This window comes from Grampus griseus, assembly GCF_964374135.1.
Source record: "Grampus griseus genome assembly, chromosome: 6".
NCBI classification, from domain to species: Eukaryota; Metazoa; Chordata; class Mammalia; order Artiodactyla; family Delphinidae; genus Grampus; species Grampus griseus.
In genome coordinates, this window is record NC_139000.1 from 35,907,885 (window position 1) to 35,934,618 (window position 26,734).

General features: G+C 39.9%; 1 protein-coding gene and 1 pseudogene across 10 annotated transcripts in view; one reads left to right on the top strand and one right to left on the bottom strand.

Moving 5' to 3' along the window:
• Window positions 1-15,999, bottom strand: part of MELK (maternal embryonic leucine zipper kinase) — a gene marked incomplete at its 5' end in the record, with an annotated part of 70,626 nt that extends 54,627 nt beyond the window's left edge. For 3 of the 9 annotated variants that reach the window (XM_082657334.1, XM_082657332.1, XM_082657330.1), the window contains 6 exons: window positions 4,559-4,651; window positions 6,416-6,484; window positions 7,422-7,565; window positions 11,617-11,733; window positions 14,546-14,631; window positions 15,914-15,999. In XM_082657334.1, the coding sequence (XP_082513460.1) occupies window positions 4,559-4,651; window positions 6,416-6,484; window positions 7,422-7,565; window positions 11,617-11,733; window positions 14,546-14,631; window positions 15,914-15,971 (567 nt within the window). Of the gene's footprint in view, window positions 1-4,558; window positions 4,652-6,415; window positions 6,485-7,421; window positions 7,566-11,453; window positions 11,499-11,616; window positions 11,734-14,545; window positions 14,632-15,913 lie in introns of all 9 variants that reach the window. The other 6 variants (XM_082657329.1, XM_082657333.1, XM_082657331.1 and 3 more) reach the window with 6 other exon arrangements.
• A 9,417-nt stretch (window positions 16,000-25,416) lies between these two features.
• On the top strand, window positions 25,417-26,181 carry LOC309824450 (large ribosomal subunit protein uL30-like; annotated as a pseudogene). The gene has a single exon. The product of its transcript is annotated as a large ribosomal subunit protein uL30-like (transcript).
• The last annotated feature ends 553 nt before the right edge of the window (window positions 26,182-26,734 follow it).

Sequence of the window (26,734 nt, forward strand, 5' to 3'; positions counted from 1 at the left end):
CAGTGACCAGTTCAGTTCAGAGTGACTAGTTCAGTGCACTCCCCTCTAATGCTCAATAGAAAATCACTTCTAGTTGGCTTGGATGGATTCGGCATGATAAGGAAGAAGATGAGATTAAGTCTCTGATTCTTTTTTAAATTTATTTAGGCTGCAGTGGGTCTTAGTTGCAGAATGCAGGATCTTTGCTGTGGCATGGGGGATCTTTTCTTTTTCGTTTTTTTTTTTTCAATTGCGGCATGCATGCAGGATCTAGTTCCCCGACCAGGGATCGAACCTGGGCCCCCTGCACTGGGAGTGCAGAGTCTTACCCACTGGACAACAGGGAAGTCCCTAGGTCTCTGATTCTGAAAGACAAAACTATAGTACTACTCAGGGTTTATTACATATGAGGATTATGTAAACATGCATGAGGATGTCAAAACAAGTCTTAAAATTTACTGCTGATAATCTGCAAATGTAACTAAGCTATACTGTAAAGTCCTCTCTATGTAGAGACACCTTAATAAAATTCAACAATTGATTTTTCAAGGATCGAGAATAGAAATTAGCCTGCCAGCACAAATAGGCCTACAAATCTCAAAAGCCCAGAAAGGATACAGTAGAAACTAACACGATATTGTAAAGCAACTACACTCCAATAAAATTTTTTTTAAAGGGAGGGGAGGGGGCAAGAAAAAAAAGTCCCAGAAAGGAGCTTAGCCTTTACCTTAGGAAAATTTTAAGAGGTAAAAGGGCAGCATGTAGCATGTTTAAAGAAAAAAAAGGTGGGGGGAAAGGACAGAGGGGAGAAATAGAGTTAAAATAACTTCAGCAGCATCACACATCTAGGTAGTACCTATACGAAATAACACAAATTTCACACCTAGTCCTGCCTACCAAATCGCATCAAATTATTAGGACTCAACTAGGAAGCCCCGAGTGAACAATTTACTTTCAAGCAAACACCAGATTTTTCTTCCAAGTTGCAGGAGGTCAGAAATTAACCATTTATGCCTGAAAGATATCAAATGCTTCATCTATAAATTGAGTCTTGACGGCATGGCACTCCTGACCAGGGTGTTATAGTCAAGGTAAAGAGACTACACAGGGAAGAGTGGGCTAACATGGCCTCATCAAATGCCATAAGAAGAGGTCAAAAGAGAGATTACATCTGAGGTTAAAGGAAAAGATGAAGAAAATAGTAGTAACATCCCCACAGAAATCTACAAAAGCCTGCTAGAGAGAAAAAAAAGCAGAAAAAGTATTCTTCAGTTAACGCATCAAAGCACCTTCACTTCACTGTTTTGAAATGGATATGAGAATAAATGAATCAACTAAAACCATAAACCAAAGAAAATACAAGTAAATCTATAAGCTACCAACTGCCAAATAAGAAAAAAATAACTGGGGGGAAGAGGGGTTTGAAACCACTTCCTCTGAGAAATTACAAAATGAATTAGAGATGTTTACCATAGAACATTCCTTAAAGCATGATCTGGACCATGAGCAACAGAATAACCAAAAATACTTTTTTTAGAATGAAGATTGCTAAAGCCCCACCTCAGAAAACAAAACCAAAAACTCTAAACATGCACAGCCCTGAGCTCTGCATATTTTAACAAGTGCCCCCAGACAATTCCTTGGTACACTGTCCTTAAGAAACTGTCCTAGAAGGATAGAAAGTTGAACTAAAATGGATAAGAAAACAAGATCCTATAGGAAAATCTTGATGCATTCAAACCAGCAGGGCCTCATCACCAGACCTCTAGGAATCTTGTGAGCATCAGGCATATGATTACCACTCCTTCTGGGAGACTGAATGGAACAGTGAAAAGAGTAGAGGTGTGCAGTAAGGCCTCACTCAGTTCAAATCTTGACCCATAGTTGCCAGCTGTGACCCTGCAAAGGCACTTAATTTCTGAGCCTCAATTTCTTCATCTTCTTATGAAACAGAGTAACAGTATTCGCTCCAAAGGATTTTTGTGAAAGGATCTATCATGTGGAACCCTTGTGCACTGTTATGGGAATGTAAAATGTTGCTGCCACTACAGAAATGAGTATGGCAGTTCCTCAAAATATTAAAAATAGAATTACCATATGATCTAGCAATTCCACATTTGGGTGTATATCCAAAAGAATTGAAAGCAAGGTCTCAAAGAGATATTTGTTTCTATCAGCATTATTCACAATAACCAAAAGGTGGAAGCAATCCCAGTGTCTACCCATGGATGAATGGAAAAATAAAATGTGATATATACATGCAATGTATGTTATTCAAGCTTAAAAAGGAACGAAATTCTGATACATGCTACACAACATGGATGAAGCTTGAAGATATTACACTATGTGAAATAAAGCAGTCACACACACACAAAAATATTGTATGATTCCACTATACAAGGTACCTAGAATAGTCAAACTCATAGAGACAGAAAGTAAAAGGGGGCTTCCCTGGTGGCACAGTGGTTAAGAATACGCCTGCCAATGCTGGGGACACAGGTTCGAGGCCTGGTCTGGGAAGATCCCGCATGCCGCGGAGCAACTAAGCCCATGAGCCACAACTACTGAGCCTGTGCTCTAGAGCCCGTGAGCCACAACTACTGAGCCCGTGTGCCACAACTACTGAAGCCCGTGCGCTAGAGCTCGTGCTCCGCAACAAGAGAAGCCACTGCAATGAGAAGCCCGTGCACTGCAACGAAGAGTAGCCCCCACTCAACGCAACTAGAGAAGGCCTGCTTGAAGCAACAAAGACCCAACGTAACCAAAAATAAGTAAATAAATAGATTCTTTAAAAAAAAAAATTCAAATTGAGGGACATTTTACAAAATAACTGGCTTCCTCAAAGATTTCAAGGTCATGAAGATAAAGAAAGCCTAAGGAACTCTTTCAGATTAAAGAAGACCAAAGAAACACAACAATGCGATGCATGATCCTGAATGGAATCCTGGACTAGAGGGAAAATATAGCTATAAAGGACCTTACTGGTACAATTAACACCATCTGAATATGAACTGTGGATTAAATAATTGTATCAGGGACTTCCCTGGTGGTCCAGTGGTTAAGAATCCACCTTCCAATGCAGGGGGCGCGAGTTCGATCCTTGGTCGGGGAACTAAGATCCCACATGCCACAGGGCAACTAAGCCCAAGCGCTCTAGAGTCCGTGCGCCGCAACTACTGAACCCGCCTACCCTGGAGCCCGCGCACTGCAACGAAGAGCCCACGCGCCGCAACCAAGACCCAATGCAGCCAAATAAATAAATATTTAATAAATTGTATCAATGTTAAATTATCTGATTTCAATAACTAAAGTGTGGTTATAAAAGAGAGAGTCCTTCCTTTAGGAAATATATACATGGTATTTAATGATAAAGGGGTATGATGTCTCCAACTTACTCTCAGTTGGTTCAAAAAATAATACACATACAGACAAACATAGAGAATGATAAAACAAATAGGGAAAAATGTAAACAATTATGAATTTGGCTAAATATATACAGAAGTTCCTCACTCCACATTTGTGACTATTCTGTAAGTTTGAGATTATATCCAAATAAAAGGTCACCAAAAACAAGTTAGTCCCCATCTTCTCATGTTACAAATTAAGTAAACCGGCATATCTCAAAGTTTCTCCCACATAACACCAGTTCCAAAAGATGCTCCACGTAAAAAGTGGATTCTGTAGGTGCATAAAATTGAGACTAGCTGCCGTCTGTGATGTTCTACTCTCAAAGGACACTGTACAGGGCTTCCCTGGTGGCGCAGTGGTTGAGAGTCCCCCTGCTGATGCAGGGGACACGGGTTCGTGCCCCGGTCTGGGAAGATCTCACATGCCGTGGAACAGCGGGGCCCATGAGCCATGGCTGCTGAGCCTGCGCGTCTGGAGCCTGTGCTCCGCAATGGCAGAGGCCACACCAGTGAGAGGCCCGCGTACCGCAAAAAAAAAAAAAAAAAAAGACACTGTACAGGAACATATTAAGATTTGGAGATGTCCTTAACTAAAGAAAACTGTTCAACCTAGCATTTCCAGATCTTCTGACAACTAAACCTTTTTAATTTTATGATACTAATATCAGCAAAACCAGTACTCCAGAGAGTGGAAGGGGCTGACTAGCTCGCCGTAGCCAGTGGTTAAGCAGGCAATGCCCAGGCCTTCTGAGCCTGGGCCTCTTACACGGGACTGCTGGCCTTGAATAGTTGGCTGTGAACAAAGTACACGTTTTCTCTGTGCTAACCAGCATCTCTGAAAACTGCGCCTATAATCCTGGCCTCATGTTCTACCTGGCTGGACTAATCAGTCTAAAACTATGGCACAGTTAAACACAAAAGCAACCACAACAAGCAACCACAACAACCAGAAATATATCCTTGTTTCAGAAGTATACTGTGTATTATTATATTTACTGCAAGTTGTTCATTTCACTTATTACTTTACATATCTCACTCTCTGAATACACAGCTCTTTGATTAACAAGTTTATTTCTTACCTCATTTCACCCTCAACATACAATGCCTGACTTACTACAGGTCACCAATAAATGTATATTGGTTATATATTGAATTAATCAGTGAATAATTACCTCTGATCCCAGATATGATTTGCCTTGTATTAACTCAGGTGCTGCATAAGCAAGACTCCCACAGCATGTCTGCAGGTGATAGTCCTTGTTACCCTGCCAATAAGATAAAAATGAAACACTTATTAACTACAGCCCTTAAGAAAATTAAAACCCTGATAAACATTCTTCAGCACAAGCAGAGAGATGCTAGATGAAGAATTACCCCAAATAATAAAAATAAAAGACTTCTGCTGCCAACTCAATACTCTGCCTATGTGCATGCACGCACATGTGGCTTCCTCTTCCCCGATTTCCAATACCACGACAACCCGACACAAAAAAAATCCTTCTCCCCTTAGCTCAGTCAAGCCAGGTTCGTACTTCCTAGGCATCCATTAGCATAATAATCAGCTTAGCATACATCCAAGCACCCATGTCTTCCCACTCCCAAGTACTCAAGGAAAAAGGGTTATTTCTCTATGGGACCCTATCTCCAATATCAAATCTTTACAAATACAGAAGAGTTTCTTTTCTCCTAGAGGGAAGAGAGCAAATGCTACACAGAATAGTGCCTTGGGAGTCTGCTTTCTAGACTCGGTTATAACACAAATCACGACCTGAGCTTCCAGATTGTTCAAATGAGGAATCTGCTCAACCTCCTCTGGTCTCCCACAGAAATATGGAGACATAATGAAAGTGATACCACTACCCAACAGTTATACAGAGTTCCACAAATGGCAGATGACTTGTGAAATTGTGAGATTTCATTTACAACTGCTACACACACCCAGAAGTAAGCTCCTCAGCTTAGGAAAGCTGAGGCCACCCTCTCCCAGCCAACCCCTGCTTTTTGAGATGGTGTCTGTGTGGGTTGAATCTGTGGCAGCCATAAATAAAGGCTAAGGGAGTCTGTCACACACATTCTCCACTGCCTCCTGTGATGAACATGACTTAAAACCAGCATATCTGCTCAAAGTATGCTTTATCTTTATTGCCTGCTGATCAGAAAAAATGCCTTCTAGCATTTGGTTCCCAGACACGAGACTCGACTGACAATCTCTGAAGAGCCAAGGGAAGGAGAGGAAAATCAGAAAGAATCAGACATTCAGCCAAAGGGGCAAAATCTGCCTCCCTTTGCATGCAGCTAATTCTGATTGGGGCAGGAAATAATCATGGGACTCCAAAGGGCTGAGACAGGTCTGAAATTTCAACATCCTTAATGAGGGTAGACAGCTCATTTTAGAGACTGTGAATACCATCATTAGAGAACTCGGGAGGAAGCTTCCTACAGCAGCCACACAGGAGAAGTTCAAAGTCACCTCAAAGAGAAGGTATGCTGGAGAACACCAGTACCTAACTATGGAGTGCAAATTAAAGAAATATATCACGGTATAAATTTTAAAGTGCATATGGACTTTTTCCTTCTTCTATTAGAAGGAAAGGGGATTGTCTCTCAAAATGTAACTAACTGCTAGTTATATAACCATTTGGATAATAAAGAACAGATTTGCACTAAATTCCCAAAACTCATATCTAAATCAACAAAGGCATCATCTAGTGGCAACACACTCTAACTGCAAGAACACGGTCAATTCAGCATTCACACCGTGACGGCCTCCTGTCACCTAGGTGCTGTAAATTCTCTCACAGCATACCCATGGGGTCTTCAGCAGGACCAACCCTGGACCTAGAGCAGTGGTTTTCAACCTTGGTTGTATATTAAAATCATCTAGAGAACTTATAAAAACCATGAAATTGAACATTCTTCTCAATGGACGCAACCAGGCTCAATAAAGACTAGGTGGAAGTCAGTGTAAGATAACATACTAAGAAGAACACTGACAAAGGAAATAAATGCATTTTTATCTCTGCACTTACCTTGGGTTTTGCACAGAGACCAAAGTCGATCAGCTTTAATTTATGATCTTCATCAAACAACAAATTTTCCTGAAAAAACAAAGATATTTTCATAACTATATACTGTCTTCCTTATATCACATCCCACCTCTAGCTATTTCTAAAATCACTTTAAGGTTGTTTATATTAAACAGCGTGGGTACAAGAATGAAAATCATTAAAAAAGAATGAAATGACAAGAACATAAGGGAAGAGAAGATGAATGTTGATAACTATCCTGCTTCCCCTCAAGACACATTAGCATAAACCATTTTCTCTTTGGTGCTCTGAGGTTCAACTACAAGCAAACACAATGTGTGCCAAAAGCAAGTTTGAACAAAAAGAGCAAGTCTGAACTCAAATCAAAGTGTTGGATATAAACAGAGGGAATGGATAGAAACAGGGAAAAGGATAGAAACTGCCATATCTTGTTAGACCAATTCTAGGTCCCTAACCCTAGTACCAAATAACATTAAAATCCATGTTCACCATCATGCATATCAGTCAGAGCCTACAGACTTAAGAGTATCAAATTTTTATTCTGTCCTTGAAAAGTTGAGTCTGTTCATTCCACTGAACTGTTCCTTTCTGAAGCATAATGGAATGAAAATTAAAGGAAGATGGTGTCAGGAAGAGAGTATTGAGAGGAAAATACTCAATGACAATATTCTCAAAGAAAATACTACAACTCTTCTTTCCTAGAAATAAAACCCTGAGGTTCATATTCTGCAGCTGACTACAAAGATATTTATAATGTCACACATGATTGACAGAGAAAAAGAATGCCAATAATAAGTTTAACCAGAAGAGCCTACCAGGAGTCAAAAGTCAAGGAGGAAAAAGAAGTGATACATTAGGAATAGAACAACAACAACAACAAAAAGCAAAGCCCAGACAAATTCTAAACAGAAAGAACATTTGGAAACCTAGTAATGACAGGTAAATGATGTTGAACTCTCAGGTGACCATCTGTGAAGCAGTCACTTACTGGTTTGAGGTCCCTGTGAGCAAAGCCTTGGCTGTGCACGTAAGCAACTGCAGACACTATCTGACGGAAGACAACTCGGGTCTCCTCCTCCGACAGGCGATCCTGGGAAATTATGTAGTCAAACAGCTCTCCTCCAGGGCAATACTTAAAGAGCAATAGTCACATAAATATTGTTACTACTTACAGAAATCACTTCAGAGGAATTTAAAATAAAAAATTATACCTAACTCAGAGATATTATTAATTCAATTTACAAGCAAGGGAACAAACTAAGTAAGGCACATTCAAAAATACACTCTCAGTATTCCAAGAAAGAGAACAACAGCTTTTGGTCTCGAGCAGTTTTATTACCAGTAAGTAGAAGTAGAACCAACTACCACTGTGATTTTAAGTTCATTCAGGGTTTTTAGATTTTTATAGCAAAGTATTAATACCCATTCTAATCTTAATGCACTCACATTTAGTGTAGTTACTTGAAACAAACAAAAACCCAGCAGCAATTATTGCTTCTCCATTCGGAAGATCAGTGATTTTTAGTCTATACCAGAAAGAACCAATTATACACAAGTTCCTCAGAGGCTACAAAAGAACGGGTACCAGAGCACAAAGCTCTATCTAGGTTTTCCATCCCTTCTTCACCAGAGTAGCTCCACTATTCTGTAAATGAGGGTTTCCATTTAAGATTTCATTTCATTTTAGCAATATCAATTAAAATTACAGATGGAGATAGCCTATGACCTCATACGTTCACATTTAGGAACTGTTCCTATAGATACACTCTCACATCAAAAAACAATGCACGTTTAAGATCATTCACTGCAGCAGCATAGCTTGTAACAGCAAAAGACTGGAAACAACACGAACGTACTCACACTACATAAAATGGCATTCCATGCAGCCATAAAAAGAAGGAAGAAAAAAAAAAAGAGGAAACTCTTTATAAGCTGATATGAAACAATCTCCAATATTAAGTGAAAAAAGCAAGGTGTAAAAGAGAATATACTGATATAATGACTTGCAAAAAGCATTATGCTGAATAAAAGAAGCCAAATACAAAAGAATACACACTGTATGATCCTATTTTTATCAAGCTCTAGAATAGGTAAAACTAATCTCTGGTGATAAAAATCAGGTCAGTGGTTGTTGAGAAGGGCACTGGGATGGTGGGGTAACAGGGATTAACTTCAAGGGTCAGGAGAAAACTTTCTAGTGTAGTGGAAATGTTTTACACCCTGAGTGGGGTGGGAAATACATGGGTATGTACCTTTTTCAAAAACTATGTACCTAATGTGTTCATTTTCTTGTATATAAATTATACTTAGTCAATTTTTTAAATGCTATCCAATAAGATTTACATAAAGAAAACAGCCTACTTTGTATTTTCAAATAAAGAAATACAAAATAGAGTAAAACAGAAACATCAAAAATCTCTATGAATATGCATTGATGGTCTCCAAGCTAACATGTTAAATAGGGGGGAAAAAAGGTACAGAATAATATTATAGTATGTGACCATTTGTATGACAGAAACCAGTAAGCTACACATAAATATATGTGAAAACACATATATATATATATATATATATAAAATATACATAGGTATTTCTAAGTACACGGAAAATACATAGGAAACCAAAAAAGTAAGTGATTAACATAAGGGAAAGGAAACAGGATGACTGGGACAGAGGAGAGAGAGAATTTTACTTTTCAATATATACTCTCTCGTATCTTTTTTTTTTTAATATTTATTTTTTAAATTTATTTTCTTTCTTTTTTTTTTTTTTTGGCTGTGTCTTAGTTGTGGCACGCAGCATCTTCCTCAACGCATGCAGGATCTTTCATTGCGGCGCAGGCCTCTCTCTAGTTGTGGCGTGCAGGTTTTCTCTCTCTAGTTGTGGACCACAGGCTCCAGAGCACAGGGCCTCTGTAGTTCGCGGAACGCACGCTCTCTAGTTGAGGCACATGGGCTCAGTAGTTGTGGCACGCAGGCTTAGTTGCCCCACAGCATGTGGGATCTTAGTTCCCCAACCAGGGATCAAACCTGCATCTCCTGCATTGGAAGGCAGACTCTCCACCACTGGACCACCAGGGAAGTCCCCTCTCTTGTATCCTTTAAATTTTGTCCCAGGTTCATGGATTTTGGGTTTTTTTGAAGTATTTAATTTGGACAAAAGGATCAACTTTTAAAAAGGCTTTAAATTCACCACTGTAAACCATGTGGGTGGATCTACAATGTAATAAAGAGAAAATGGCCGTATGTCCAAAACTTTCAGCATTATGAATTTTAAAATGTGCTTTTAAAACAGAGTTAATCTGTCAAAATGATGTGCAGTTACAAATTATTTGGCTGAGACTAAGGAAAATGAAACGAAATGAATGATACATGTTCTAAAGACTTTACATTTCAAGCCAAAAGGGGCAGGTTAAAACCTGAAAGAGTTTGGTTCAAATAACACATACATTAAAGTCTACCTATAGGCTGCGGGTTGAACTGTGTCATTCCAAAAAGATATGTTCAAGTCCTAACACCTGGTACCAGTGAATGTGACCTTATATGTCAATAAGGTCTTTATAGATGTAATCAAGTTAGAATGAGGTCATACTGGATTAGGGTGGAACCTAATCCAATTGTTTGTATCCTTGTATGAAGAGATAAATTTGGACACAGACACAGACACACAGGTAAGACAACACCATTTGAAGACAGAGGCAGAGATGGTGCATCTATAAGCCGAGGAATGCCAAGGATTGCCAGCAACCATCTGAAACTAGGAAAGAGGCATAGAACAGATGATTCAGAAGGAAGCAACCATGTACACACCTTGATTTCAGACTTCTAACCTCCAGAACTATGAGACAGTAAGTTCCTATTTTAAACCACATTTGTGGCAGCCCTAGGCTAATACATCATATAACACTGAAATGAATCCTTCCCTCTAGGAACAAATTCTAACATATTCTGTCCACTAAATTACACCATCCCATTAGGAGGGTATCAGAAAGGATACATTTACAATGTATCTCCAATTTATTATATATGCCTACTTGATCTAAATTGTTACAGAACTCAAACAGGTAAGCCATTTAACATTTAATCTTTCATCAAAAAGAGTCATGTACCAAAATGTTCATTGCAGCTCTATTTACAATAGCCCGGAGATGGAAACAACCTAAGTGCCCATCATCGGATGAATGGATAAAGAAGATGTGGCACATATATACAATGGAATATTACTCAGCCATAAAAAGAAACGAAATTGAGCTATTTGTAATGAGGTGGATACACCTAGAGTCTGTCATACAGAGTGAAGTAAGTCAGAAAGAAAAAGACAAATACCGTATGCTAACACATATATATGGAATTTAAGAAAAAAAAAATGTCATGAAGAACCTAGGGGTAAGACAGGAATAAAGACACAGACCTACTGGAGAACGGACTTGAGGATATGGGGAGGGGAAAGGGTGAGCTGTGACAGGGCGAGAGAGAGTCAGGGACATATACACACTAACAAACGTAAGGTAGATAGCTAGTGGGAAGCAGCCGCATGGCACAGGGATATCGGCTCGGTGCTTTGTGACCACCCGGAGGGGTGGGATAGGGAGGGTGGGAGGGAGGGAGACGCAAGAGGGAAGAGATATGGGAACATATGTATATGTATAACTGATTCACTTTGTTATAAAGCAGAAACTAACACACCATTGTAAAGCAATTATACCCCAATAAAGATGTTTAAAAAAAAAAATTTAATCTTTCAGGTGAAATGTACTTTTCCCATAACTATTGATAAAATGAGTGAGAATGGTCTGAATGTTTGTGTCCCTCCAAAAATTCATGTGTTGAAATCCTAACCCCCAAAGATGGTGGCATTAGAAAGTGAGGCCTTTGGGAGGTGATTAAGACATGAGGGCAGAGCCCTCATGAATGAAATTAGTGCTCTTCTAAAAGAGGCTCCAGAGAGATCCCTAGCCCTTTCTATCATATAAGGACACAGCAATAAGGTACCAGTTATGAACCAAGAAGAGCGCCCTCACCCGACCATGATGGTGCCTTGATCTTGGAATTCCCAGCCTCCAGAATTGTAAGAAATGATTCTGTTGTTCAGAAGCTTCCCAGTCTGTGATATCTTGTTACAGCAGCCCAAACAGACTAAGACAATGACCAAATAACTTTAGGTCTCTGGAACATACTACTGACCTCGAGAACCATGAATATTTTGTTGGCTGTCTCTATCACATGGTAGAGTTGACATATATGCTGATGTCTCAAGTTCTTCAAGGCATCAATTTCTGTTTTGACCCGGGGCAAATCACTCTGTGACAAAACATTTCATTAAATGAGCAATAAACCTATTTGGGAAGTGCTCCAAGCATCAATATCACCAACTTTAATACTAAGTAGCAAAAGCAATCAACAGCCTCAAAACAATTTGTTCAACAATATAGAAATAAAAAACAAAACTTATTTGTGTGTACATTTTAAAAAGGCCTTGAGGGTTTTATGAAAGACAAGCTCAGTGTGGGGCAATAGTAAAACATCTAGAAAAATTAAAATAATCTCAGACTCCCTTTAGAAGGTTAGCATTCCAAACAAGGAAAATGACAGAAACACTACTCAGTGTACATGCCTTGGCTACCACTTCGGTCCCAGCAATGTCCATTAAGAAGCATGCTGAGCTAAAAATTGGTGAATGTACATTAAAGGTATTCACTGTCTCAGTCTTCCAACTTTTCAAGGAGCTTGAAATTTTTCAAAATAAGAAGTTGGGGGACTTCCTGGTGGTCCAGTGGGTAAGATTCCATGCTCCCAATGCTGAGGGCCTGAGTTCAATCCCTGGTCGGGGAACTAGATCCCACATGCATGCTGTAACTAAGAAATCCACATGCAGCAACTAAAGAGCCTGTGTGCTGCAACTGAGACCTGGCACAGCCTAAATAAATAATAAATATTTTTTAAAAAAAGAAGTTGGTTGGGGAGGAGGGTAAACCAAGTTGAAAAACTTTCAAAGTCCATATTAAAGATAGAAATCCAGATATCCATGAAGTAAACAAGTAAAATTTTATTATAAAAAGGGATTTGATCTAATGATCTGTGGTTTAATATCCAATTATCTAGGGCCATGCAACCAGATATTAGTTCTTAACCAAGAATCAATTGTAACTTTGACTATTTTGATATGATAATTTTTTTTCCTTCTTTTTTGGGGGATGTGGGAGTCTGATGACTAAAACCCTGAAAGTAATCAAAATATTTTTAGAGTCCCAAGAAGTAACTAAAATAAACATAGTAACAATAAAAAATACAAAAACAAGTTTAGAAATAATGAACTAATATCATCATATTGATGATTTAGAATAAGTTTTGAGTACTCATGTGGTAATGCATTTTGTAATAACAGTTCACATTTTGTCTGCTATTTAAGTGTTTGCTGTGTCCAAGTAAATAAGTCATACTAAAGTTATAACTGAAGTTGAAATTGCTTAAGGGAATTAATCAGTTTTGTAACCAATGTTTAAATGCTCAAGAAAAATGTTTTTTAATACCTTTTTATTAGTTTAATAGAGTATTGAGCACTGAAAACAAAAATATTGAAGGAGAGCCTGAATTGTCAGTTGATAGGTTATTAAAAATAATTTCTGATATAGATCATTGTGTGATTCTGGCATATATTTCAGAAGGAGTTCAAAGAAGTGAGTGATGTTATTATAACAAAACATATTCTCTTTGACTAATTTATGTATGTTAATCAGCACTTCCATCCTTAAAAATAAAGTAACAATTGATATTAAACTCTGTCTCGTCCTAACAAAAAGAGAGACCCCCAAAAAAGTCCAACGTGTCTCATATAAATATGCATTTTCAGTAAAGTGATTTTTATGTTTGATAATTATCAACACATAAAATGTTTGTGCTGTTTTACTCAACTGTATACTAATAATAATTATAATGCTAACTCAATCGCAAAGAATAAAAAACTTTAACCCTCAGAGATTTTTGGTCAGAGGACAAAAAAAAAGATTTAAAAAAAATTTTTTTAATTTATCTCCAAAAAGACAAACAATCACAGATGCATACTAAGAGACTAGTGAATTCTCAGCAGAAAGAGACCAGAACAAAGCATAGAAACGAAACCATACAAGAGATGGTAGAAAGAATTAGAAAAAAAAAGACCACTCAGGATGACTTCAAACACTGGGAAGGGTATATAATGCCCAAAGACCATCAAAAGAGACAGATCCTCCCTTAATAGAAAAATGGAAAACTTTATGCACATTATAGCCAAGATCACAAATTAAATGGGCTGCTTTAGAAGGTAATGAGCAACTCAATCCTAGAAGCATTCATGTAGAGGAAAAAAAGGCTGATTAAGAAAAGGATTTCATAATTTCTAATAATAGTTAGAATAAATTTTGAGTAAAATTTATTCTTTGAATAAAATTCTGGGACATAAGATCGATCTATACTATAAAGTAGATCAACATTTAGTAAGGGTATCATGAGAAGATAAAGAAGGGAAATATCAATACCCAGAAACACCTACAAGACTATGAAACAACTGCAGAAAAATGGACCCTGTCAACTTCCAATATGTGCCATTGCCCTGTATTAAAATTAAGAACAAAGTAACTCCTTCCCCAGATTACTTTTTTTTAAAAATTTATTTATTTATTTATTTGGCTGCATTGGGTCTTCATTGCTACGCACAGGCTTTCTCTAGTTGCAGCGAGCGGGAGCTACTCTTTGTTGCAGTGCGCAGGCTTCTCATTGCGGTGGTTTCTCTCGTTGAGGAGCACGGGCTCTAGGCACGTGGGCTTCAGTAGTTGTGGCTCGCGGGCTCTAGAATGCAGGCTCAGTAGTTGTGGCGCACAGGCTTAGTTGCTCCGTGGCATGTGGGATCTTCCTGGACCAGGGATTGAACCCATGTCCCCTGCACTGGCGGGCAGATTCTTAACCACTGCGCCACAAGGGAAGTCCCCAGATTACTTTTTAAAACCATAGATTTATACATAACTGGCTATGGAAATATTATTCTAATAAAAGAGCAGTAACTAGAACATTAGAGCAAATTCAAGTTTTAATTCACAAAACTGATCTATAAATATTTTTTAAGTAATGTTAAACTTACCCCTAGTGCATTTTTATCCATGATTTTTATAGCTACCAGTTCTCCAGTGAGGATATGGAAGGCAAGTTTGACCTTTGCAAAGCCACCTAAGTATGGGAAAATGTATTATGAAGAGAGAAGCAAACTAACTTAAATATCATCATCAGAGCAAACTGAGAACTCAGGCACAAAAAACCTTTCCACATACTTTTATAAGGGTCTATTGATCTATATTTTTCTGAAGTTTGTGGCCCTTTCTTCTTGTTGCTTCCAAAGTGTTGGCCATGATCCTAGCCTCTCCTCATCCAATGACTAACTAAAGACTCTTCGCCATGATAGGATATCTTTAATTTTGCAATGAAGAAGTAGGAAAAAAGGATTCATTCTCTAGAAATTTGTTTTATAATTAACATTGCAATTAAACCTGCTTTATAATTAACATTGCCAGAACACAATATGAAGTTGGAGAGACAAAAGACAAGTAATATGAAATTTCCATTCAGTGTTAAAACTGTAAAAATAAGCAATTATGTTTCAAAACTGGCTCAAAAGCTGGATAAAGGTCTACATTTAGGTATCTAAAAGAAACCGCCAGCTGAGCGCTTCTAGAAAGAAGCTCCTGGTAGTTCCTCCCATGGTCTTCCTCATCTCAGTAAATGGCAACTCCATCCTCCCAGGTGCTCAGGCCAAAAATCCAGAAGCCATTTTTAGCCCCTCGCTTTTGTCTCACACCACATATCCAACCCTCCAACAAATCACACTGGCTCTGTCTTCAAAAATATATTAATGTTTACCTTGGGAGAAAGGCAGCAGGCACTGACTAGAAATTTCTATGTCCTGATCTGAGCAGGGAACATACGGGTATATGTGTACAAAAACTCCATCAAAATTAGTACACTTTGCTTATTTTACTATGTGTTATGCCTCAATATACTATACTTAAATGTACATATGTGTGTATATGTCTGTATACAGAATCTCACTCCTTTCTATACACAGAATCTCACTACCTTCAATTCTATCACCATCCAAGTCACCATCATCTCCAGTATCACTCACCTAAATTATTGCAATAACCTCCTAACATCTATGTTTTTCCATCCTTGCCCTCTCCCAGCCAGTCTTTTCACAACCAAGCAGCCAGAGTGAACCTTAAAAACAAAAGGTCAGACCACTACTTGGCTCAAAACTCTCTAGTGACTTTTATTCTAAATAAAATGAACCACAAGGCCCCTCCTACAATTCTCCTCTCTCTTGCTCCACTTTTTCTTACTAAAATAGGTTGAAGAATTTTAAAACTACATAAGTTAGGCTAAAAAGCTCTTGGCTGCCCAAATACACTATACTCTCAAATAGATGACCTATCCTCTCCAAGAAGAAAATAATTACCTGTCCCAACAGTTTCATATAATTCATAGTATTTGAGAAGTTCATCATAATCTTTCATAGTCCTCCTGGAAGTTTACTCAAAATTATAAAAAGAACCTGTAAGACAAAAACAAAAACAGTACATGATCAAAAAAGGAACTATTAAGAGACTATCTCCTTCATTCTTATTGAGATCCCTAAAAAATAAAAATAGAGCTACTATATAAAAAAAAAGAGAGAGACTATCGCCTTCATTCTTGTAACTACAAATATAAATAAGTCTTAGGCATATAAATGATACTGGAAAAACTGATTAGCCATATAAAAAAATGGATTCCTATCTCACACCATACATAAGAATCAATTCCAGATCAAATAAAGACTTAAATATGAAAGGTAAGCCTTTGAAGTTTTAATATAGTATTGTCATCATTTCAGGATAGAAGAGGATCTTTTAAATAGACACAGAAAGTGCTAATCATAAAAAATAATAATAGAGAATTCTCTGGCAGTCCAGTGGTTAGGACTCCAGGCCCTCACTGCCGAGGGTCCAGGTTCAATCCCTGGTCGGGGAACTATCTCCCACAAGCCGTGTGGCAAGGCCAAAACTAAAAAAAATTTTAAAAATAGATAGATAGATAAATTTTAAAAAGCTAGCATTATTTAAATAAATAAATAAATATTAAATAACACTGAAATTAAGAACCTCTGCATATCCAATGACATCATTTAAGAAAAAAACAACATAAATATGAGAAAATATTTGTAACACTTATAACTGGACTTTCATCCAGAATACATATACTCCATCACAACAATATAGAAAAAGACAACCCCACAGAAAAATAAGCAAATGAAATAAAAAGGCATTTCACAAATAAACACAAATAACCAATAAAAAGATGAAAAAAGGCTCAATTTCATTAGTCATCAGGGATATGCAAATTAAGACTCCAATGATATACAATTTTAAGATACATGTAATGAGATACATATTTTATTATGCTTCACAACTTACGTGTGTTACATATACTCTGTTTGTTTGTTTGTTTGTTTGTTTATGGCCATATTGGGTCTTTGTTGCTGTGCACAGGCTTTCTCTAGTTGTGGCGAGCGGGGGCTACTCTTTGTTGTGGTGCACAGGCTTCTCATTGCAGTGGCTTCTCTGGTTGCACAGCATGGGCTCTAGGCATGTGGGTGGGCTTCAGTAGTTGTGGCACACGGGCTCAGCTGCATGTGGGATCTTCCCGGACCAGGGATCGAACCTGTGTCCCCTGCATTGGTAGGCAGATTCTTAACCACTGCGTCACCAGGGAAGTCCCTATACTCTTAAGTATATATCAAATAATTTATAAAAATAACACATACACACTATTATATATAAAAAAGATAAACAACAAGGACCTACTATATAGCACAGGGAACTCTACTCAATATTCTGTAATAACCAGTATGGAAAAAGAATCTGAAAAAGAATGGTTATATGTATAACTGAATCACTTTGCTATACACCTGAAACTAACACAACATTGTAAATCAACTATACGCCAATATAAAATAAAAATTAAATAAGTAAATGAATAAATAAATAATAAAAAATTAGTTGTAAAAGTCTTAGGAGGTCTTATTTGATTTTTGTCTTCCTGAGTTTTAAAATTAACTAGAATTACAAGACACCATGGGGTGAGTACACATGAGGTCATACTCACACCAGCTTTGTCTTATTTGGGGAGGATAAGTTCCTAGTTGACTTTAACTAGAGATTAGCACTGTATCTGGCAGAACTGCTAATGCAATCAGACTATTAACTCTGAACTTTCTTGTATTCATTCATTTATCCATACAGATGTGTTTACTGAGCACCAGTGATGTGCCAGACCTGCACTTGGCACCAAGGCTATAACAGAGAAGAAATATTGTTCCTGCCCTCATAGATCTTGCATTCCAGTGGAGAAGACAAAAGGAAAATTAACAGACAACGAATTAAATAATTATAATTTGTAATAAAGGGCTTCCCTGGTGGTTCAGTGGTTAAGAATCCACCTGCCAATGCAGGGGACACGGGTTCAATCCCTGGTCCAGGAAGATCCCACATGCTGCGGAGCAACTAAGCCTATGTGCCACAACTGCTGACCCCACATGCCACAACTACTCAAGCCCGCACGCCTAGAGCCAGTGTTCCACAACAAGAGAAGCCAACACAATGAGAGGCCTGTGCACCACAACAAAGAGTAGCCCCCGCTCGACACAACTAGAGAAAGCCCGCGCGCAGCAACGAAGACCCAACACAGCCGTAAATAAATAAATAAATAAATAACAGTATGTAATAAATACTGGGGAAAATAAGCAACAGTGGTTAGAATGGGTCACTGAGAAGGTAATGTTTAAGTCAAGATCTAACTCAAAGAATGAGAAGCAAGAAAAAGCAAATCAGCCCTTCCCATCACAACTTGAACAACGTTTCCAATAGGAACTGTGCAGGACCATGTAAACAATGTTTCTATATGAAGCAGTTAAAATGATAATGTTCCTTTATTTGACAGACTGCTGCTTTCTCACCAAGGACATCCTCAGCACTACCTCATTCCTCCCACTTCCTGCTTCCTCAGATACCCAAATGCTGAAATGCTCCTGCTCTTTGACAGTATCCATTCCAAAACTGGTCCTTGGGACTTCCCTGGTGGTCCAGTGGGAAAGATTCCATGCTCCCAATGCAGGGGGCCTGGGTTCAATCCCTGGATGGGGAACAAGATCCTACATGCACACTGCAACTAAGAGTTCACATGCCACATGCCTGCATGCCACAATTAAGAAGTCCAGGGCTCCCCCGGTGGCGCAGTGGTCGAGAGTTCGCCTGCCGATGCAGGGGACACGGGTTCGTGTCCCGGTCCGGGAAGATCCCGCATGCCGCGGCGTGGCTGGGCCCGTGAGCCATGGCCGCTGAGCCTGCGCGTCCGGAGCCTGTGCTCCGCAATGGGCGAGGCCACAACAGTGAGAGACCCACATACCGCAAATAAATTAAAAAATGTAAAAAAAAAAAGAAGTCCACATGCCGCAACTAAACAAACAAACAAAAAACTGGTCCTTGCTTCCCTAGCACAAGCTCAAATCCTGTAAGCCCCTTTCGACTCACTCTTACTGAGATGCCCAAGATCCTAGGGTGTATGGTTTCTCTTGCTGCAGCAAGCTAAGTATACCTAATTGTTTTTTAATCACGGATGTGTCCCTAATGGTCTGTGGTTGATAGGCCTTAACAGGAATTGTTAACCCAAAAAGAATGAGAGGAAGAGCATTCCAGAAAGAGAGAATTTAGGTGCAAAGATCCCAGAGGAAGAAAAGGCTGACATGCACTGAATTTAAACTGCTTTCAGAGGTACCAGGAAAAGGAAATGCAGATTTGGAGCGGGGACAATTGGTTAGGTATATGGGAAAAAAGAAAATTGGATCTCTACCTCACACCACACACAAAATCAATTACAGTAAAGACTGTAAAGTGAAAGACAGACAATTAAGACAGATAAGGCCTTTCCTATACCAGACCCATAGCTAGGAGTGGCAAGAGGAAGAGCATGGAGATAACAATTAGAAAAGCAAGAATTCGAATACAGTTTCATGGAAGCCAAGAAGGAAGGAAAAAAGCAACACTACTAAAAAGAAAGTTTCTAGGAAGTAGATTTCTAAATAAATTTGGAAGTGTTCCTATATAGGTTAAGTAGGTTAAGTCCTAGGACCTGAGTTTAGGTACTGCAAAATGGAGCTTTCTTAGAGGTAGACATGGGGTGCAAGCTCTCTGAACCTATATAGATAGTTTCTCTAAGGAGCTCTTCTTCCTAGGCCAGTGTGACAGGACAGGACTTGAGATTTCAACCTTGGAAAGAGATGCTTCCACACCCCTTAGAAAGCCACGCAGGAATCAGAGGGGCCCAGGGAAGTGGAGGTCACTGAGTCAGCACAGCACACCAAGGGCTCTGGAGTTCACAAAGGGCTTTGAGTCCAAGACCCAGCTAGTGATAAACTCCTTTGCCTGGTCTGACTCCTGTGCACAAATCTCCTTCTGTGCCCTAGCACTGGACTAGGTATGGCACCACAGAGTTCAAGATCCCAGGATCCCACTCTCTGTAACATTTACAAAGATTAGGTAAGTATATGCATAGCCAAATGGGACTTGGGCAAAGTTCTACCTGGAAAGGGCAAAACTCATACATCTTAATTAATGCCTCTCAGTAGTGGAAACCTGGTGCTAGTGCTCATTTCTAGAGCCAGACAGTCTCCCTTCACCAACAGGCAGGGTTTTAGCAAGTCTGCTGAAGGCTCTGTGATTGGTTAAGTGGCCAGCACCATGTTTACTACTTTCAAGTTCTCTGTCCTTCATCCTGGCTCATCCAGAGCTGAGTGGCCAGCATGTTATTAAACCTTAATAACGGTATGACTTTGGAAGACCTAGAGTTATGAGTTCAACCTCAGGACTGTGGTGAGTTTATAAAGGAAAAGACAGAGCAATAGGGAAGGTCCTTGCTACAGTGAAGATGGGTATCTTCTTAAACTGAAGTGGAGAAAAAAAATGAATGAAATTATCAAAAGCCCAAGAGACACAGAGGATTTTTTTTTTTTAAGATCCCTTTAAATTTCCTTACAAAATGCCTAAAGCACTCTGATTCCAGGAATCATTTTACTTGGAGATAAAAGGTATGCTATTTAGCAAGTAAAAAGTCTTCAAAAATTTGGTCAGTGAAATGAACACTAGAGCAGAAGTTCTGGAAGGAAAAATATCAAAACTCAAGAAAAAAATCAGCTTAAAAAAAAAGGTTTTAGTAGCAATGTCAAAGCTAAAATAGCAAGAAAGATAAAGATCATGGGCAAAAGACATTCTGATCCAATAAACAATATTAGTCATTTCCTAGGAAGAGGTGGCATTGGACCAACTTAATAAGCAGGTGGAACTTTTAATCTAGCTGAATCTGCATGAACAGCGTAGGCAAACAAAGGAAGCAAAGTCAAGTCCTGATAATAGCGGAAAGCTGGTGATATAATATGAAATATTTCCGCTTCCACTGGAGTGGCAAAAGTTGTTCCAGGCAAGGAGACAGCAGAGAGGACATATTTATTCCCCCTGGGCACCTGAGACACAGGATTAGAAATATCCTTACTAATTCAGAAACCTTTTAAAGGGCATTTGTTATTGGAGCAAATTGGGAATTAAGTGGAACCACACCCCCAAAAGACAGGAATCATAGGACTAAGAATTTTTAAAACAGGAAAAATAGCAGTAAAGGTATAGAGGTCAACACAAGGCTAAGAAACCTTTGGGATCCTGATGATGGAGAAGAGAATGAGCAGGACTCTGGAAATGGGGGAATGTTAGGCTATAAATCTGTTTAGAAAGTGGTCTGCTATAAAAGTAGGCTATCAGGTTCCTTAGAGAGCAAAGCTCCAACTAATGCAGTATTGGGGCATTCAGAACACAGGGGTTAAAGAGGAAACACAAACAGACATTTCAAAGTTTAAAAACCATGAGATGGAGGGAGTTCCCTGGTGGCCTAATGGTTAGGATTTCACTGCCATGGCCTGGATTGAATCTCTGGTCAGGGAACTGAGATCCTGCAAGCTGCACAGCTCCGCCAAAAAACAAAAACAAACAAACAAAAAAAAACATTAGATGGAAATGGACAAAGGGAAAGAAGCAGGCCTTAGGAAGTATAAGTAAGACTCCAAATTGCCACCACTGCACATGCCTAAATTCCATACAAAGGACTGGGCTATTTCAAATTGCCACACTCAGAAAGAGAAAGCAATTAGTATGATGTTGGAATTCATTTTCCCAGACAGGGATATAAGAGTGTCATAACCAACTTCTTGATAGATTTTTCCCAAATGAGTTTTGAACTTCCAGGTTATGGCCTCCAGTCAACTAGCAGAGATCAACTCTCACCAGTGTAAGACTAAATCACACACCTCCTATTTTTCTTCCTTCCATTTTGTTATCTACCCCCTTCCCTCAAATCACACCATGTCTTTAGGCGAGTAATACAAATGTGGCCCTAAATTGTATCTACTGAATCCAGGGAACATCATTTGTGCTACGGTATAAGAAAACTGGTGTTTACATTGCAAAACTGCTATAATGATAGCAGATTTTACTTGGCTTTTAAATTTTGTAGAAGTGGAGCTGGTTCTAAATATTCTGAAGTGCTCTCCCTGTTTATCCTCTAGAGTCTGGAAATACAGAACACAGAAAAGACTTTTGACTGGAGTAACCCACTTGCTGCTAAAGGAAGTATATGATCAGTCAATGTGGAAGACAGCCTCCCAACTGTGGATAATGAAGAAGGAAACTAGACCCCATACACCTGAATGTCCTTCTGAATGTGACTAAGTAGAAGAACTGGAGCTATATACAATTGGGGTCTTGAACTTTTCTGAGGAAAGAAGGAATTGCCTAGATAGTGGAAGAAAATTTATCAGTAAATTTTATAAGATAGCAACAAATTGGGGGCATTTTCCTACCAACATAGTCTTATCTGGGCTATGCTATTACCTGCTGTATAATACATTTACATTATCTAGTGAGCTTGGTATGACACTGATGCTGAGGATATTTCAAATGAAAAGTAAAATACAGAATGGCATATAATGTGGCCTTGTAATACATTTAATTAACATACTGTCCTGCTCCCTTGCAGAGGCTTCTGGGAGCACCAGTAAAGAGGCATTCACTCCCAAAGGTAGTAAGGGACTGATCTGGCCATCTGGTTGGTCCATAGTAGAAATACTGAAAGGACAGATCCACTGGTGAGACACGCCCATGAAGATACAGTAAGGATGTTTCTGATTTATCCCACACAACACAGAGATAGAAACCAAAATATGAACAAAAAAGTTAGGAACACTGAGCTGTAAGCAAAACTCCAGGCACTACCTTCCCCCTTTCCACTACCAGAAGAAATACCAATTGTGAAGCTCAAGGATAATTATTCATCCTAGGAGCTAGAGGCCTGATCACTCTCCTGGGACGCCCTCCTTTGGAAGTCTCCCTTTTTCCCACTGGTCTCCCGGTAGGTCACTCCTTTTAGTGCTATAGCATTCGGTGCATATTCCCCTTTTAGTGTTAAGGCTCTTAAGCCACTACTTTGGGAAGGTGAAGGAAAAGGAAGGATTTGGACTCTGAAAAGGGGGTGAGTAGACATAACACATTTCCTTGTTTACTGAACTGCCTAGTAAATTGAGTTGTACGAACAGAAATAACTCGAAACCCTTCTTTGAACTTCTTTCCCGGACCGTCAGTGTCATGGAAACATGTAATGGGAATTCACATCTATCACAGCCTCCTAGGTGGCAAGCGCTTTACCTCACCGATAACCCGGAGGCGGATACGATCCCTATCCCACTTACAGAAGAGGAAACCAGGGGTCGGAAAGGCTATCTCATCCAAGGAACCGTGCTCATAAGGTGGGACTCCGGTGAAGTTCCCCAGTCTCCTGTGAGCCAGGAGCACCCTGGGCCCGAGCCGCCGTCCCCCGCGCCGCGCACGGCCGGAACCCCGGCCTTCACCCACGCGGGACACACTGACCTGAGGGCGGAAGGCCGGGAGGGACTGGGCCAGGCAGAAAGACAGACGCGCCGGCCTGCCGTCCGAAGGGAACCGGTGAGCGCAGAGATCTCCTAGAAACTTTTTGGATAGCCACGCTCTGGCCGTTTCCGCCCGCCAAGGGAATCAAACCTCGCGCGCCGGAAGGGGCGGGGACGCAGCGGCGTCTGGGCGGTCGCAGCGAGGCGGGGCGCTGTCGCCCTAGGACAGCGAGCGGGCCCAGGGAGTGGGATGGTTAAGAGGCTTCTGGAGCTTGCTGAGAGGTGAGTTAAGGCCTTGGTCTTCGACCTGGAGTGCCCCTCCCCGGAGGGCACGTGAAGATTTTCGTGGTGTCGTGAGCATACAAAGTTTTTACATAATTCAACTTTAAGTTCTCTTTCCTAAAATTGATTTGCAGAGAAGTCGCTAGTAGTCACAGTCTCATTTTCGTCCTCCCCTTGCCCAGTGGCCCTTCTCCCATCCAACAAAAGACAAGTATACCTCTCCCCTGTAAAAATCTTACTAAAATATGTTGCCACGAGGAATAAAACCCCCAGGGGACAAATTGTCCATTAGATAGCTCAAGGTACCAGAAACACCTACCTAGCATCACAGGAGAAGTCCTTCTAATACGTTTTACTGTTTGGTCATTATTTATGTGACTTTCATGGGCTGCATGAATTACTACAATTGTAATGAAAATCCAGAAGGAAAAAAAAATTATAGCAAGAGGAAAGAAAAAAATATTAAGTATAAATTTATATATGTATTTTTTAAAGAGACTTTTTCTTAAAGAACGGTTTAGATTCACAGCAAATCGGAGGGGTACAGAGATTCCTCCTAAACCCTCTGTCCCAACCACATGCATAGCCTCCCCCATTATCAATATCCCCCACCAGAGTGGTACATCTGTTACAATTTATGAACCTATATTATCACCCAAAGACCACAATTTACATGAGGGTTCCCTCTTGGTGTTGTACATTTTATGGGCTTAGACAAATGTATAATGACATGCCTCCACCATTATAGTATCATACAGAGTAGTTTCACTGCCCTAAATTTTTCTGCTCTGCCTACCTGTGAAGTGGAATAGTGTTATATGTGTATTTTTATTGCAATGAAGTGTGCTATTGCACTGGATAAAAGATTTTCAAGCAAAAAAAAAAAAATTAAACTAAGATAACATTCTGTGGAACCAAAATATGAGTTAGGAGAAAAAAGAGGGAAAACAAGCAAGTTAAAAAGTAAATTGTTTATTTTGTTCGTGTAATTTTTATCGGATAATAGTGGGTATCAAATCATTCTGGTATTTCCAATCCATTGCATATCTTTTAAGGACTTACAGCTTTACTTTCAGAGGTTTACAATAACCAGTTGTTTTAAAAATATTTACAATTTATCCAAAAATTAAAACCTTTGTGACTATTTAAAATTATAACAAGAGAATGCATGGTGGGAAGCCATTCAGTGTTTATAGCCTGGTCTCCAGCATTATGAGAATACAGCTGAAACGGAAAGGGCTGGATTTTGAAGATGACACCGCTGTAAAAAGCTTGGAGGCAGTGCGAAGGAAGCTTTGTGCAACTCTTGGCAGGAATAAGGGTTAGCAAGGCCTCCGTGGTTCACTGCTGCTAAGAAGGCGCAGCAGTCCTGGTCGCCCTGCCATGAGGCAGAACAGCAGTCCCCAACCTTTTTAGCACCAGAGACCGGTTTCGTGGAAGACAATTTGAACATGGGACGAGAGGAGGGGTAATGCAAGTGATGGTTCAGGCGGTAATGCGAGTGATTTGGAGCGGCAGATGAAGCTTCGCTCTCACTAGCTGGCCACTCACCTCCTGCTGTGTGGCCGGTACCGGTCTGCGCCCTGGGGGTTGAGGACCCCTGAGCTAGAATAGACGTCTCTATGGTCAAGTAGACACAGAGCCATTCCTCTCTTCCCCACCCGGTGGGGCTGTACATGAGCAGTAGCCACAGTATGGGAAAGATGGAGGAAGAGCAAAGAAGGAAGATCCCTTTGGTTCCAGAAAACCTCCTGAAAAAGAGGAAGGCTTATCAGGCCCTCAAAGCCACCCAGGCAAAGCAGGCGCTTTTGCACAAGGAGGAACAGAGGAATGGAAAAGGGCTCAAGTTTAAGCAACTAGAATGGTTTCTACATGATTCCTGGCAGCAGCTATGTGACAGGGTGCACCTCAGACGACTAGAAGTGAAACCTCATGGCTTGAAAGTGCCAGATAAATATTCTTTGGCCTTTGTTGTATTCATCCAAAGGATTAATGGGGTGAGTTCACTGGTGCAGAGGACCATTGCAAGACTTCGCCTGAATAAGATTTTCAGTGGTGTCTTTGTGAAAGTAACCCCTAAAACCATAAAAACGCTTTGTAGAGTGGAACCTTATATGACCTGGGGATTTACAAATCTGAAGTCTGTTTGGGAACTCATCTTGAAACGTGGACAAGCCAAGGTCAAGAACAAAACCATCCGACAGACTACACAGTGATTGAGGAGCACCTGGGGAAGTTTGGTTTCGTTTGCTTTGGGAGACCTCATTCATGAAGTTGCCTTCCTGAGGAAGAATTTTCAGTCGATCTCAGGGGTTTTGTGCCCTTTCCAACTCCCAGTGGCCCGCCAGGCTACCAAGAATAGAGTGGGTTTCCTCAAGGAGGTGGGCTCACCTGACTATCGAGGAGAAAGCATCAGTCAGGTCATCCGGCAGCTGAACTAAACCCAGAATATTTGAAAGCACAGTGCATTTGGAAGCATGTGTTTTTGTTTTATGGAATTGTTACCCAGTATCTTCAAAAAAGATTATTTTCTACTATATCTTCAGAAACTGGAGGGGAAGTGTCAGGGAAAAGATGGTGATAGTCATGGCAGGCACTTTTCATCCCACGCCAGGTCCAAGGAAACATTCCTATGTATTTTTGGTGTTGGTCACCATCCACCTCTGAAACCAGCAAAAGACTCATGCCATGGAGGAGGGATGCTTTGTCACATCTTCTATCCTGGGGTTTAATGTTGGTGAATGAATACCCAAGCATGAATACAAGACAGCAGTGGACCAACCCCAGGGACGTACTTGAGCCTAGGGGTTCCTAGGGCCTTGTTTTAGAAAGAATTGTAAGTACAGTTAGAAGAGCACAAAAGCAGTGCTCGGTTGTCTCTGCTGTGAGTCCATGTTCTAACTTCAGTGACAGCGTTGTGAGCTCTCAGACTTACACAGAGCTCTAAGTGTATATGATGGCTTCCTTATCCTTGCCTGCAGCTGGCTTAATGCT